Here is a 16,648-nt window from a genome sequence, read left to right as displayed (position 1 = left end):
TATTGTATTTTCTATCCGTGTGCTGACAAAAAAGAAAATTACACACAAATCATAACAGAAGAAAGTTGTTTGGCCCATTCAGTTTGTGTTGGCATTTATCCTCCCCATGAGCAGCAATTCTGATAACCTGTGCCCACCCTGTTCCCCTGACACTTTAACACACTTCACTTTCTTGCTTCAATCACTAACTCTGTTACTGCGTTCCACAACCTCAGGGCCCCCCGTGTAATAATGTTTTCCTGATCTATGTCCTAAATCTCTTACATTGAATCTTATATACATGTCTCTTGGTTCTTGGTTAAAAGCAGTGGGAAAAGGCTGTTTCTATCTATGCAGTCCCATCGCTTCTTAACCTCTATCAAATGATCCTTAAGCTTCTCTGATCCAACAAAAACTGACTCTGTGGTTTATTGCCAAGGAGACTATTATCAGGACGCTCCATAAAAAAGACACCAATGGGAATAAGAAAGTATTTGGACTTTAACTAAGATTTGTTGAAAGAAGTGCACAAATATAATGCAATTTAATAATCGGAGATCCAGTATGCCTGGAACATTAAACCTTTATATTACATCTCCATTACATTTTACATATTTTTAAAATTTGCTTTTACATAAATTTATTTAAAATGCGTCTTTTATGCACCTGAAATTAAGGGTTATGGGGAGTGTACAGGAAAATGGAGTTGAAGCCCTTGATCAGCCATGATCGAATTGAATGGCAGAGCAGGCTCGATGGGCCATGTGGTCTACTCCTGCTCCTATTTTTTGTGCTCTTGTGATAAAACAGTTGTATCACAACATTCTTGCTAATGATGCTGCAGGGTGATTAGAAATCACTGGTGCCTATTGCGATGGTAAATACTGAGATGTTCAAATCCCAAAGGGAAACTTGAAACAACTGCCACAACTTGTTTTGCAATTTGTATAAATTTCAAGATACGTGCCATGAATGCAAATTCCCATTATTTCACAATGTCTTTGGACTTTATCTTCCTAATAAAAACCTCTCATAGCGCTAAGTTTTACCAGTAATCTTTGGGACAAATAAACAGTGTTTCTAACCTTCACCTGACTAGGTGACACATTTCATTTCCCCTCTTAAAAACAATCTAGACGGGTTTATTTCAAAGTGCAAATGTTTCATTGACACCTGTGGGCAGAATATTGTGCTCGTCGGGCGGGCATGCACCCAACTTGAACAAACGTAAAATGACACGCGTTGATGTTGGGTGAGCATCCCAACATCATTGCACACTTGCACGATATTTCAGTTGGCGGGCACACACGGGAGTTTGCAGCATGCCACTGATAATTAACAGGCCTATTAAGGCCATTAAAGTAATAATTAAGTTCAATTTTTCACTGCCCATCCCACCTTACGGCGGGATGACGTTTCCAAAAGCAAATAAAAATTAAATAAAAATGTTTAAATTTTACTCATAACGTGTCATTGCTCATGTGACAGAGTCACACGTGACATGTTTTAAAAAATTTTTTAAATCTTTCTTTTTTACTTTCAAAAATCTTCATCTCCCTAAGGCAGCTCTGTGCCTCAGGGAGCTTTTCCTTTGCGGCCTGTGCCCATGCGTGAACCTCTGCACTCACCCACCTCCCCGCCCCCACAGGCATATTGTGGTCGGGTCCCAATCACAGATGGCAGTCACTTTTGTGGCCACTCTTGGGCCCACCCACCACACCCACCTGATGAGGGCAAAATTCTGCCCTATGTTTCTAAATTTTCCCATGTTTACCTAATTAACATTTCAAACCTAACTTCTCTTCTTACATCAAAGCACCCAAACTAGCTGCCTCTAATTCAATTAACTCTCACACACACACACACACACACACAGACACATAGGGCACGATTTTACCGTCAGCGAGTGGGGACAGATGTGTAAAATGACACGTGTAATGTCGGGCAGAATTCCCGATGTCACCGGGCCCCATTTAAATTTTCTGGAAGGCCGGGCTGCAGCAAAATCAGCTGCGCGCCCGCCGACCTGTTTGAGGCCATTGACAGATCAATTAAAATAATTAGTGGACCTGCCCGTCCAACCTTAAGGTTGGCAGGCAGACCAGGAGCCCCGGGGGCAACTAGAAAAAACATGACACCTCACCCACAGGCGGGATGAGGTTTCATGTAGGCTTTAAAAATGTTTAACAGAGATTGTGTAAAAATTATGGACACATCCCAACTCATGTGACATTGTCACATGAGGGAACATGTAAGGGAAATTTTATTTTCCTCCTTTTATCTTTTTTACACATAGGGCCGATCTCATTGAGGCTGCACTCAGCCTCAGGGAGATGAATGTGCTGTTTTGTGCGTATGGGTGAAAGAGCGCACTCTCGATTTTAGGCATAGCGCTTCCCTGCAGACGTCATGCTGGGCGGGCTTTAGTTGGCCCACCACATAAAATGTCACCGTGCCTCCGATCAGGGGTGCCGATCGGAAGTGCGCCCGCCAATCGACTTCACCCCAGACGGGGAGAAAATTCTGCCCTATGTGTCTCTATGGGTGGAATTTTCCCCCTGTCTGGGGGGAAGCTGATAGGCGGGTACATGATGTCTGCAGTGATATGCTATGCACTCCCTGTGTGGGCGGGGGGAATGCCTAAAATCGAGAGTACGCTGTTTCACGCATGCGCAAGAAAGAGCGCACTCATCTCCCTGAGGCTAAGGGCAGCCTCAGGAAGATTGACTGTATATGTAAAAAAGATAAAAGTAGAAAAATAAAAATTTCCCAATGTCGCACGAGTTGGGATGTGTCCATAATTTTTACACAATCTTTATTAAACATTTTTAAAGCCTACATGAAACCTCATCCCGCCTGTGGGTGAGGTGTCATGTTTTTTCTACTTCCCGCCAAGGCTCCTGATCTGCCTGCCAACCTTAAGGTTGGACGAGCAGGTCCACTAATTACTTTAGTTGATCTGTCAATGACCTCAATTGGTCATTGACAGGTCGGCGGGGCCGCAGCTGATTTGGCTGCGTCCCCGCCTTACTGAAAGTTTAAATGGGGCACGGTGACATCGGGAATTTTGCCTGACATCGCTGAGCATCATTTTACCCTTCGGCAAGCGGGCCCCAGCCCTGCTCGCTGACGGTAAAATCCTGCCCGTAGATACATCCCACTATTAGTCTATTTTACAATAAATTCCAATAACATTGTGAGAACCCTGGCCTGTATGTGACCCCAGACTCACAGCAATGTGGTTGACTCTTAAATGCTCTCTAAACAAGGGCAATTAGGGATGGGCAATAAATGCTGGCCTAGCCAGCGACAGCCACGTCCCGTGAATGAATTTTAAAAAATGATAATATCTTCTTGACAGTGTCAAATATGTTATTAGTAGAAAAGAAAGATTGTGCAGCATGATACTCTTTGTTCACACCTTACTGCAGCATGACAGCACTGGGCTATGATCGTCGTAACTGCTCATTATCTAGCTAAGAAATCACATAAGTTGGGGTGAAAATAGAACCCTTATTGCATATACCAGCTTCTGTAATATCACATTATCAACTAATCTGTCTTTACGGAAGACGGGATGAAAAACATGTCAGTGGGTCAAGGTAGAAATGTAAAACAAACTGATTTATGGTACAGGGAAACGCAGAGAATTTAAATTTTACACTGAGGGAACAACTTTTTTTTACTGTTCTCCATACATTGAAACCAAGTAAAGCACAATTCTCACTTTTTAAGTGAAAATTCATTTTCAGGTTGGCTGCCCCTAAGCTAATCATATGACTATCAGTGAATAGTGGTTTCCAGTGAAAAACAGAATAATTAGTTTACATACGAACATACAAACTAGGAGCAGGAGTCGGCCACCCACATATTAGCCTAGTAAACCTTCTCTGAACTGCTTCCAATTCATTTACATCTTTCCTTAAATAAGATGACCAATACTGTACGCAATACTCCAGATGTGGTCTCACTAGTGCCCTGCATAACTGAAGGAATAGCCTGCTCTGCCATTCGATAAGATCATGGCTGTCCTGATTGTAACTTCAACTTCACATTCCCGCCTACCCCGATAACATTTCACCCCCTTGTTAATCAAGAATCTATCTAGCCCTGCCTTAAAAATATTCAGACTGCTTCCACCACCTCTTGAGGAAGAGAGTTCCAAAGACTCACGACCCTCTGAAAGAAAAATTTCTGCTCATCTCTGTCTTAAATGGGTGACCCCTTATTTTTAAACAGTAATCCCTAGTTCTAGACTCTACCACAAAAGGAAAAATTCCCTCCACATCCATCCTATCAGGACCCCTCAGGATCTTAAAGTTTTCAATCAAGTCACTTCTTACTCTTCTAAATTCCAGCGTATACAAGCCTAACATGTCCAACCTTTCCTCATAAAACAATTCACCCATTAGTCTAGCAAACCTTCTTTGAACTGCTTCCAATTTATTTACATCTTTCCTTAAATAAGGAAACCAGTACTGCACACAAGACTCCAGATGTGGTCTCACTAGTGCCCTGTATAACTGAAGCATAACTTCCTACTTTTGTATTCAATTCCCCTCACAATAAATGATAACATTCTATTAGCTTTCCTAACTACCTGCTGTACCTGCATACTAACCTTTTGTGATTCATGCACTAAACTTAAATAAGGGCAATTATGAGGGCATGAATGCTGAGCTATAGTGAAGACTGGAGCAAAATAATTCATCCACCACATCCTTGCTTTCAATTATCAGTTCCCCAGATGCACTTTCTGTAGGATCGACACTCACTTTGTTAATTCTTTTCTTATTTAAATACCTATAGAAACCCTTACTGTTCACCTTTGTATTACTAGCTTTCTCTCATACTCTAATTTTTCCCTCCTTATTAATCTTTTTGTCATTCTTAGCTGTTCTTTATATTTTCTCCAATCTTCTGACCTGCCACCCACCTTTCCATAATGATATGCTTTCTCTTTAAGTTTGATACTGTTTTTAACTTTTTTTAGGTAACCATGGATGGTGGGCCCTCCCCTTGGAATTTTTCTTTCTCATTGGAATGTATTTACTTTGTGTATTCTGAAATAACCTTTTAAATGACTGCCACTGAACCTCTATTGATCTATCCCTTAACTTCATTTGCCAGTTCACTTTAGCTAGCTCTGCTTTCATGCCCTCATAATTGCCCTTATTTAGTTTAAAATACTAGTCTTGGTCACACTCGTTTCTCCCTCAAAATGAATGTAAAATTCAATCATATTATGATTGCTGCTACCTAGGGGTGCCTTCACTATGATGTTATCAATTAGTCCTGTCTTGTTGCTCAATACCAGGTCTGGTATAGCCTGCTGTCTGGCTGGTTCCAGAACATGGTGTTTTAAGAAACAATTCTGAAAACATTCTATGAACTCCTCATCTATGCTACTTTTGCCCATCTTATTTTTTTCAGGATGACATACATTGAGACCAGAATATTGAAGGGTACATGACATTTAGAAAGGACAGGAAGTTAGGAAAAGTTGGAGGACTGGCACTGTTAATTAATGATGGTATCAGCACATTAGAGAGGGATGACCTAAGCTCAAGAAACCAGGATGTAGAAGTGCTTTGAGTTAAGATGAGAAATGATAAAGGCAAGAAGTCACTTGTGGGAGTGGTGTACAGGCCTCCTAATTGTAACTACACGAGGACACCAGCCCCAGCATGGTTCAGGTGTAGACTGTCCAAACGGTACAAATCCCACTTTATCCCAATACTGGTGCCAATGTCCCAGGAACCGGAACTCACTTTTCCCACACAGTCATAAAAATTTACATTTGTATCTGAAGTAATATTAACCTTACTTTTGAAAGTAAAATTTTGAAAAGCTACTTCATCTAATATTTCCAACTGATGTTTCTTTATTATTAAAATACAGAATTTTAGCACAACCGTTTAAATAAAAACCCAAGGGATTATAACAACGCTTTTTGTCACTATTTACAGTGCTGTTTTATCTATACAAACCTAGAACAATTTTGTCACATTAAGTGGCACTTGCGTACTCACTAAATTAGTATACTATAATTGGATGCACACATACCAATATTTACTCCAGGAATTTACAATATTTCTATTTTTGCAATAGAAATGCAGCAACAAGCTCATAAGGACCACCTAGCATCGACCTAGGCACCAGGAATGACAAGGCAAACTCAGCCCTGGTGACCCTGCAAAGTCCTCCAGTTCCAAGCTGTTCCAGTACAGCTACAACACTGGCTACAGCACTGGCTGTATGTGGAAAATTGCTCAGGTGTTATGACCGAACCGTTGGTAAAGCTTAGTTATTTAAAAATTACAGAGGGAAACTTTAAACAACTGTCATAACCTATAATTTTAAGTGTTGTGTTTGAGATGCGACTCTAAATTCAGGAATCAGACCACCAGTTCTCGAGAGGTTTTGATTGAAACTAAATGAAACATTTTATTAAGTTACAACACATTAAACACATCTACATGGCTACAAACTACTACTTTCATAGCCTTTAACAAATTCCCAAACTAATCTTCATTAAGGCAACAGCAATCTATAAACTTAACCAAACACCAGGCGAAGCATTTTCACCTTATGAATTCAAAATGAGGTTATTTTTGCTTTAGTTCCTGTACAGACAGTGGTAGGCTCACAGCTGCTTTGATGTTACATTGCCTCTCCCATGTGTACACAAAACTGCTGAAGTTATACCTAGTACTGCTCATTGAATGTAAATTCTCATTGTATCACCAGCCTTTTTGAACTCCACCTATTAACAATAAAACCGCTTTCATGGTACCAATTTTATTAGTAATATAAACATATTGCTTGGTCTCTGATAGCTAGGTGGTAGTTTTCACTCCACTTCTTGAATGCTCTATTCAAAAAATACACGCTATCTCTCTTACATATCAAAACTGGTACACATCAAAGCACCCAGACTATCTGGCTTTAACCCAATTAAGACACACCCACAGACTAAACCTCTATTTAAAGGAAAAATATTTTCCAATAATATTATATACATTAATAGCTTCATGACACCAGCTATATCCTGTACACAAAAAGCAGGACAAATCCGACCCGGCCAATTACCGCCCCATCAGTCTACTCTCGATCATCAGTACAGTAATGGAAGTGGTCATCAACAATGCTATCAAACGGCACTTGCTTAGCAATAACCTGCTCACTGATGCCCAGTTTGGGTTCCGCCAGGGCCACTCAGCTCCTGATCTCATTACAGCCTTGGTTCAAACATGTACAAAAGAGCTGAACACCCGAGGTGAAGTGAGAGTGACTGCCCTTGACATCAAGGCCGCATTTGATCGAGTGTGGCATCAAGGAGCCCTAGCAAAATTGGAGTCAATGGGAATCAGGGGGAAAGCTCTCCACTGGTTGGAGTCATACCTAGCACAAGGGAAGATGGTTGTGGTTGTTGGAGGTCAGTCATCTCAGCTCCAGGACATTACTGTAGGAGTTCCTCAGGGCAGTGTCCTCGACCCAACCATCTTCAGCTGCTTCATCAATGACTTCCTACCATTATAAGGTCAAAAGTGGGGGAGTTCGCTGATGAATGCACAACGTTCAGCATTGTAGGTGACTCCTCAGATACTGAAGCAGTCCATGTCCAAATGCAGCAAGACCTGGACAATATTCATGCTTGGGCTGATAAGTGGCAAGTAACATTTGTGTCCCACAAGTGTCAGGCAATGCCCATCACCAAGAAGAGAGAATTCAACCATTGCCCCTTGATGTTCAATGGCATTACCATCACTAAATCCCCCACTATCAACAGCCTGGGGGTTACCATTGACCAGAAACTGAACTGGACTTGCCATATAAATACTGTGGCTACAAGGACAGGTCAGTGGCTAGGAATCGTCCGACGAGTAACTCACCTCCTGACTCCCCAAAGCCTGTCCACCATCTACAAGGCACAAGTCAAGAGTGCGATGGAATACTCCTCACTTGCCTGGATGAGTGCAGCTCCCACAGCAATCAAGAAGCTTGATATTGTCCAGGACACAGCAGCTCGCTTGATTGGTACCACATCCACAAATATTCACTCCCTCCAACACCAACACACAGTAGCAGCAGTGTGTACCATCACCAAGGCCCTTTAGGCAGCACCTTCCAAACCTACGACTACTACCATCTAGAAGGGTAAGGGCAGCAGACAGACAGGAACACCACCACCACCTGCAAGTTCCCCTTCAAGTCACTCACCATCCTGAGTTGGAAATATATCACTGTTCCTTCACTGTCACTGGGTCAAAATCCTGGAACTCCCTTCCTTACAGTTCTGTGGATGTATTTATACCACATGGACTTCAGCAGTTCCGGAAGGCAACTCACCACCACCTTCTCAAGAGCAACTAGGGTTGGTCAATAAATGCTGGCCTAGGCAGCGAAGACCAAATCCCGTGAATGAATGAATAAAAAAAAATAGGGTGTGAATTACATCTGTGCACCCTGGTCCAAGTATCCAATGCTGTATAACCCCACATCTCCTGAACACCATAAGAGATCAACTAATGCATTATAAAACAGTAGGTGTACCATTAAGTTATCTTATTCATCAGTCACAAAAAACCAATTTATTTTAGAATTTCACTCCTAACGGATAATTCTGCGATACCAGTGCGGAAACTGCTCATAGGAAACATGTGGTCAAAGATCTGGGCTACAGTACTATAGCTTTGTTACTGATTTGTGCTCACGATGTGATTGGCTCCCTGCTGACACCTCAGAATTAATCCTCTCATTTTTGCTTCAGTGAGTTGGAAAGAAAATCCCTGTAACTTTTTCACAGAAAGGGCAGTGGAAATCTGGAACACTCTGCCGCGGAAAGCTGAGGATGCTGGGGCTCAGTTAAAAAAATTCAAGACAGAAATAGGTCACTGATATGGAGTAACGTCAGGTAAGTGGAGTTAGGGTGGAGATCATAATCTAAATGAACGCAGAACAGGTGCAAGAGGTTGAATGGCCTACTGTGTCACTGTAACTCTGTTGCTATTAGTGATCCTAAGATGTTAGAGTTCAGGTGATTTTCCAGCATGTGAAAATAAGTTAGCTTTTAAAAACAAATAATTCATCAAATGCTATCAAAAATACAGAGCATTTTTCAAAATAAATGTGAAGATCTTACAGTTGGAATAACGAGTGCTGCAAGTAGCACTCTACACCATAAACTGTTAGTACCCTCAATAAGGACAATACTGTTTTAGTTCAGTGATTTCTTCTTGAACAATCACCAAATCTCTTTTTGGCTAAGTTTGTTGGTATTTGTTGTTATCCCATGGGATTATTCACCGATGTTATTCAAGGAGATGGTTTCCTGTTGTTGAGTTCAATTGGACAGACATCATAGCTTCCTTTCCTTTGGGCATATTGACAGTATGTTCTCAATATGATTGCTATGATGCCTGAGATGATTACAACGATTATGATTATTACATACAATGCCAATCCCTTCTGTGTTTCATCTGTGAAAACATTAATAAAAATACAAATCATTGATTTAATTCAAAGCAATATATTACAAAACACCTGATAATTTCCAAAATCCATAGCTTATTTGCAGTATTACCATATTTACCAGATAGACTGCAGTGGTTCAGGAAGGCAGCTCACCATCACTTTCTCAAAGGTAATTCTCAAGGGATGGGCAACAAATGCTGGCCTAGTCAGAGACGCTCACGTCCCATGAAAGAATAAATAAATAAATTTCATGGAATCTTTAGTCCACTATTCTCAACCATTGGCTTTATTTCAAGTTGTATTCTTTACCTTCCTTTATTCTCCCCACATCATGGACCATTTCTGATTACCTACTCATGTACTCCTTTAATTCATTTATTCATTTTTTCCATTCTCCTCCAGTACCTCTGATTTGTCACACTAATTGTCTGATATTTAATATCGGATAAGAAGAAATTCCCTACAGTTTGGTTTTCATAGAAACACAAAGCCATTGTCTTCAGTCCCCACAACAAACCTCACTTACTAGCCACTGACTCTGCAGTCCACTGTTGAACAAAAGTATTGTCACCCTTGGCATCCTGTGTGACCCTGGGTTGAGTTTCTGACTCCCACCTACTTCCACTACCATAGCATCACCTGACTCTGTCTCCTGCCTCAATTTATCTGTTTCTACAACCCACATGTATGCCTTTGTTACCTCTAAACTCAACTATTCTAATGCTGCCCTTGCCGACTTCCCAAATTGCACCCTCTGTAAACATTAGTTCATCCAAACTCTGCTGTCCGTATCCTAACTGGCAGCAATTCCCATTCACCCATCATTCCTATACTCACTGACCTACTTCGCTTCCAATTTGGCAACACCTCGATTTTAAAATTCCCAGTTGTGTTTTCAATTCTCTTAATGGCCTTGATCCTTCCTATTTTTGTAACCACCTCCAGCCCTACAACCTGTGAGATGTGTGTACTCCAATTCCGTCCCTTGCACTTCCCCTATTTTAATCATTGCACCATTGGCAGCCATGTCTTCAGCTGCTTAGGTCTACCTCTCTTAAAAACAGTAAAAACAATTTGTATTTATACAGCACTTCTGTTATGACCGGAATGGGAGGAGTGAATGAATCTGCAGGCTGTACTTTCAATTTTATCCCAAAGTGACCAATTGGTAATCTATTACTAAAGAATATGTCCAGACTTCTTTCAAAAATGCAGAATGATTAATTTATTCTTAAAACAAAACTTCTTTTAACAAGTTGCAAGTTCTAGTTAACAAACAATTGCAAACAGGAAGTATAGCTATTGATCTTCCCTAAAGATTTCCCCCAAACACGCACACAGGCACATATACAGACAAACAAAGGCAAACAGATAATGTCTCTCTGCAGAGTTGGTTTGAAAGAAGGTTATAAAAATAAAGGATAAAGTACATAGGTGCTCGACACTGTCGACTTGGAGTTCTCTCATGTGATGATGGGCTGCTGGTCCTGGTAGGTGCCTAGGAGTTCTTACCAGCTTGGCTCAGCTGTGTCCAATTGCAGACTAGTGGCACTCATGAGAGTTCTGGCTACAGTTGATAGCTACGCACACTTTAGGCGAAGGAGGAGAGAGAGGGAGCCTTCAGATTTAGGTTGATCCACTATCTCTGCTGCTTCCAAACAAACTGCTGTTCTCTCCTGGTGTCCTCTGGTAAACAGGCAACAGTCCAGGTTTTTTCCCCTCTCCCCATGTGACTGCCTGGTTGTAAAAGCTTTCCATTAATTAACACAAACAACTCTTCTAGCCATAAAACTCCTTAGAAAAACCCAGGTATACAATAGAGCCTTAGACTTGCTGTCTCCATTTCAAAAGTGAAACAAATCCCAGGCCAGTGTCCACCTGTCCAGCTCAGGTCATATTCTTTCGTTTCATAAGAGAAAAATTCAGTCTTAAAAGCCCTGCTTCTGACACCTTTGACATGATAAAACATTGCAAGGTACTTAGCGGGAACATAAAGCAAAATCTAACACAACCACATAAGGTGATGCTATGGTTAAAAGCATGGTCAAAGAGGTAGGTTTAAGGAAGCGTCTTAAAGTAGGAATGAGAAGTGGAGAGGTTTAAGGAGGGAACTCCAGAACTTAGGGCCTAGGTAGTTGAAAGCATGGTCACAAATGGCAGAGCATTAAAATTGGAGATGCTCAAAAGGCCAGAATTAGAGGAGTGCAAATATCTCAGAGGGTTGTGGGACTGGAGGAGATTACAGAGATAGGGATGGGTGAGGCCATGGAAGGATTTGAAAACAAGAATGATAATTTTAAGATCAAGGCATTGCTTAACCAGGAGGCAATGTAGGTCAGCAGACATGGGGATGATGTGTGTACAGGACTCGGTGTGTGTAAGAACATGGCAGCACGGTTTTAGATGACATCAGATTTATGTAGGGGAGTAGATGGTAGACCAGCCATAAGTGCATTGGAATACTAAAATCTAGAGCTGAAGATGGGGCTTTCAGCAGCAGATGAGCCGAGGCAGGTGCGGAGCCAAGAAACTTCACAAAGATGAAATTATTGATCTTAGTGATGACGTGGATATGTGGTTGAAATCACATCAGCTATGACACCAGGGCCTGATTCTTGCTGCTGAGGTGGGTAGCTTGAGTCCAGAAGTATCCCAACCTGCTGGATCGGCTTCAGTAGAAAGGCCCCCAGATGGTGCAATATTTGTTCCAGGGAGTGGGTATGGGATAGAGTTGGGCCGCTGCCCCTGGAAGCAAATCAGAAGTGGCCACAGGGGTGGCTGAGTGCTGAGGCTGGCTGGTTAAAAGGCCTACATCGATTCTCTGGAACTTTTTGTGTTAAAGGTTATTAGGTCCTCTAGCACCCTGACTCCTTACCACCCACCCTCACCCGCCCCATCACTCCCCATGGACCCATATACCCTCCATGTCAACTCATGCCAACCCATGACACCTATCCACCTCATGCCCCCTTATAGCCCCCATGCCGATTCTTGCCCTTCACCCACCCTCGAGGCCCCTTAAAGCTCCCAGCCTAACTCAATGCCAATTCATGCCTGTCACTCACTCCAATGGCTCCTCATACACATCATGCCAACCTATGGCCCTTCCATACCCATTAACCCATTTTACACTGCACAGAACCAGTGTAAAATGGGTTAAAGGACTCTTTAGTTGGCATATATGGAACGGCTCAGAACGGAAACATCCATTCACAAAACTTCTTTAGGAAAAACTGCTGTTCCTACAAACCTATAAAAGTGTCAATCAAAATAACAATTAAAGTATAAATAACAGAGTCTTCTTAATCTCATGCAAATAAATATTGAGGCATTGACACAAAAGGACCACAGAAAGAACAATTTATTATAATCACTTAAAGATGTCAATCAAGTAAATTCAACAGTTCTCTTCACCCATCCAAACAGAAGCCTGCTGAGAAAATCCTTTTATGAGACTGGGATCTCACCCAGCAGGCCTAATGAGGGCAGGTTTAAGAACTCTTTAAGTAGATGGCCTCATTAAGCCTGCTTGGCTGACAGCACCATCTAATTCTAAAAGAATTAGAATATATTGGGTCATTGGGCATGGAAAGGCCAAAGGTTGGCCTACACCACATGGACTACACCACATGGACAGCAGCCGTTCAAGAAGGGAACTCACCACCACCTTCTCAAGGACAACTAGGGATGGGCAATAAATGCTGAGCTAGTCACTGACACCCACATCCTATGAATGAATATAAAATAACTTTCAGCAACATTTTCTCCACAGATTCTGATTGACCTGCTGGGTTTGCAGTAATTCCGGGTTTTATTTTTCACTGTGATTGCCCCTGCCTCCCCCTCCTCACTATTAGAATTGAAGCCCAGCCAAGTGCTACAGCAGCTCACTGAGCTGCCAACACCTTGCACCAATGTTACAAACTGACCTTTGACCCTGATGTCCACTTCCTTCTCCTCAATTCCATGTTGATTGGTAGCTCGACATTTATAAATTCCTTGATGTTCTGATGTTGCTTGGGAAATACGGAGAACTCCAGGAGGATCAATCTCAATGTTGCTGCCATTACTGGGGTCTTCCCACTTTATTGTAGGTGTGGGTTTTCCATTGGAATTGCAGGTTATTGTAACCTCATCCCCTTTACTGACATATACGGGAAACTCTGAAACTGTTTTGTTATTTACTGATATAGTTATGCCTCCTGGTTTATCTGGAAAAGAGAAAATAAAGATGAAAATAACCAGTTACACCCACAGAATCACTACACAGCACCACATCAATGCTTGGATTAGCTGGATGCCCAAACTTAGCCACATATTGTGCTCTCTTCCATCTTCCAAGAGCCATTTCAGAGCAGCTGAATCCTTTCAGTACTGCCACTGCCTGGACTTTACTCCCAGGCACCTGTTATTTTGTACAGTGAAATGCAGTGCCATTGTGTAAATATAAGGTCAACATAACAGCCACTGTATTTGATTGCTCAACGATATCACAGAGTGTTCACTGCACCCAGAATAAAGGACGGTTCAAACATTAAATTTCCTGTAATCTGTTACTCACACAAAATGACTGCATTTACATATGAGCGTTTGGATCCATATTCATTGGTGACTGTGCATATGTACAGACCACCATGCTGCATTTGGACTGATGGGATGTGGACTATCTCTCCGCTGAATATCTTTTCATCTTTGGTCCAGGACACCTGGGGAGTTGGGTTCCCTTCACCTTGACATGTTAAATTCTGCGATTTCCCTTTAATCCAATCTTCTTGACCTTTAAAGATCTGTGCTTCTAATGGAGCATCTGTAAAATTCATTACAACAAAAAATTAAATCATGAAATTAAACAACAGAAAGTTCAAGTGTCCTTCAGATCTTTCTGGTTATTTGTTTGGTGCTCTCTGGATGTCAGTGCTCAGAATAAAACTGGCTTCTATTTTAAAACCCAGCGTCAGCATCAAAAAGCCCCAGGTCAAGTAAAACACAGGGTAAAGGCAGAGTAAGTTTCCCTGTACTTTGCAGAAAACAGCAAAGTTCTGAATAATTGATTCAGCGACACTCTGAGAATGAAGAAAACTGGTGACAGGTTTCATTTCTAATCCTCTAAGAGGAGGTTTCTAGCTCGCTAGTTAGATATAACAGTTGAAGTAGTGTGCACGCGAGTGTGCCCTGTGATGGACTGCATCCCACCCTGGGTGTACACCGCCTAGCATCCATTGCCTGTCAGGATAGGTTCCAACTCCCTGTGAACCTGAATTGGATGAAGCAGTTTTGGAAAGTGAGTGAGTGAGTGAAAGATCTGTCATGCAATGTTGGTGCCAGCTAAGCAGTTTGTTGCAGGGTGGCTGAGTTGTACTATTAATGATAGAGTTGATCTGCAGACACTTCTAGGGTGGAAACTTTAAATTTATTTACAATATACTCAGCAGCAACTACACGTGTGCTTTCAACTCCAACTCTATCTCTACACTGACTGCTGATGTAGCCTGTGCTACTTTGCTATTTGTTACTACAGATCATGTGATCTTGCCTAACAAGTATTATTCTAAAAAATGCATTGCACACTAAACAAAACCATTGTTACTACATTCCTCTCCCTTTAACTGGGTTATACATATATTTACAAGTACATATTTTTCAAGATAACATAATATTTACACTGGGTAAGGAATTTACAATTTCAGTCTTTCAGGTGGTTTCCTGGAACGTCGCAGCTCCAGAACTTCCGATTCTTTGTCAGGAACCTCCTTTTCCGGAGTTGCCTGAATATCAGGAGCTTCAGTGGGAACCTGCAGTTCCGTATCCTCAACTCTTACAGGAACATCAGACATCCCAGTCCTCGGCTGAGTATCCTCAAGAGGAAACACAGGCCTGGTCATGATCACTTGTGGAACCAAATCTTGGAGATTTATCCCTCTCTTCCTTAAATGGTTCACATGTTTACAAATGATCCGGCCTTCCACCTACATGTGGTAAAATAGAGGTCCAGTCACTGTGCTTATTTTACCTGATAACCATTTTGGTCCTTCCCTGAAGTTCTTCACCTATACCCCATGGCTCTCCCACAGTAAATTTCCTCTCACGACTGTGCCAGCCGCGTGTCTAGTTTTCTGGCTTCCCTGGCTTACCTTCCCCTCTAAATTCGGCATTATTAAGCTCAATCTCGCCCTGAGACAGTGTTTCAACAGTAACTCCACAGGTGTGACATCTGTTGTGTGAGGGGTAGTCCTGTGATGAGAAAGAAAGCATCCTAGCTTGGTTGCCAAGGAATCACCAGTTAGCTTTTTCATCCCTGCTTTGGATGTTTGAACCACCCTTTTGGCCAGTCTATTTGAGGAAGGGTGGTACGGTGCAGTTTTCACATGAGTGAGGCTGATAAACCGTTGAAACTCAGCACTCATAAATGCTGAGATAAAAACAAAAAACTGAGAATGCTGGAAATCCAAAACAAAAACAGGAATACCTGGAAAAACTCAGCAGGTCTGGCAGCATTGGCGGAGAAGAAAAGAGTTGACGTTTCGAGTCCTCAAGACCCTACAACAGAACTTAATTTCTGCTGAAGGGTCATGAGGACTCGAAACGTCAACACTTTTCTTCTCCATCGATGCTGCCAGACCTGCTGAGTTTTTCCAGGTATTTCTGTTTCTGATTCATAAATGCTGTGCTGTTATCTAAAATGACTACTTCTGGTAGGCCGTGAATGGCAAAACTCTGACGTAGTTTCTCAATTGTAATGGCCGACGTTGGTGACTTCATCTCATATACATCCAATCATTTTTAAAGGGCATCAACAATGACCAGGAACATTGTTCCCAGGAAAGGTCCAATGTAGTCAATGTGTAACCACACCCAGGGTCTACCTGGCCGTATCCGTGGATGTAATGGAGCTATCGTTGGCAATTTTTGCAGTTGTTGACACTACACACAGTGCTTTACTAAACTCTCCATTTTACCATCCATCCCAGGGCACCATAGATAGCTGCATGCTATGGTCTTCATTTGGGAAATCCCTGGATGGGCACTGTACAGTTCAATTAAAAGTGGTTCCCTTCCCTTTGGAGGAACTATCACTCGTGCTCCTCACAATAAGATGCCATCCTGGATGGTTATTTCATGTCTTCTGTTGAATTATGGTTTCATTTTGTCAGTTATGGGCTCCTGTGACCAACAACGTAGCACTTGTTCTTGT

The 16,648-nt window shown here is 41.9% G+C and overlaps 1 protein-coding gene across 1 annotated transcript in view; it reads right to left on the bottom strand.

Annotated features, from left to right (window-relative positions):
* Window positions 1-8,550: 8,550 nt before the first annotated feature.
* The window catches only part of LOC121271278 (hemicentin-2-like), a 125,781-nt gene continuing 117,683 nt past the window's right edge, over window positions 8,551-16,648 (bottom strand). Inside the window, exons 9-11 of the mRNA XM_041177126.1 lie at window positions 14,018-14,263; window positions 13,386-13,667; window positions 8,551-9,461 (exon numbers count right to left, since the gene is read on the bottom strand). Of these exons, the coding sequence (XP_041033060.1) occupies window positions 9,298-9,461; window positions 13,386-13,667; window positions 14,018-14,263 (692 nt within the window). The 3' untranslated portion in view covers window positions 8,551-9,297. The remainder of the gene's footprint in view (window positions 9,462-13,385; window positions 13,668-14,017; window positions 14,264-16,648) is intronic.

Source organism: Carcharodon carcharias, chromosome 30 (assembly GCF_017639515.1).
Source record: "Carcharodon carcharias isolate sCarCar2 chromosome 30, sCarCar2.pri, whole genome shotgun sequence".
NCBI lineage: Eukaryota > Metazoa > Chordata > Chondrichthyes > Lamniformes > Lamnidae > Carcharodon > Carcharodon carcharias.
This window is presented reverse-complemented; position numbering and strand designations above follow the sequence as displayed.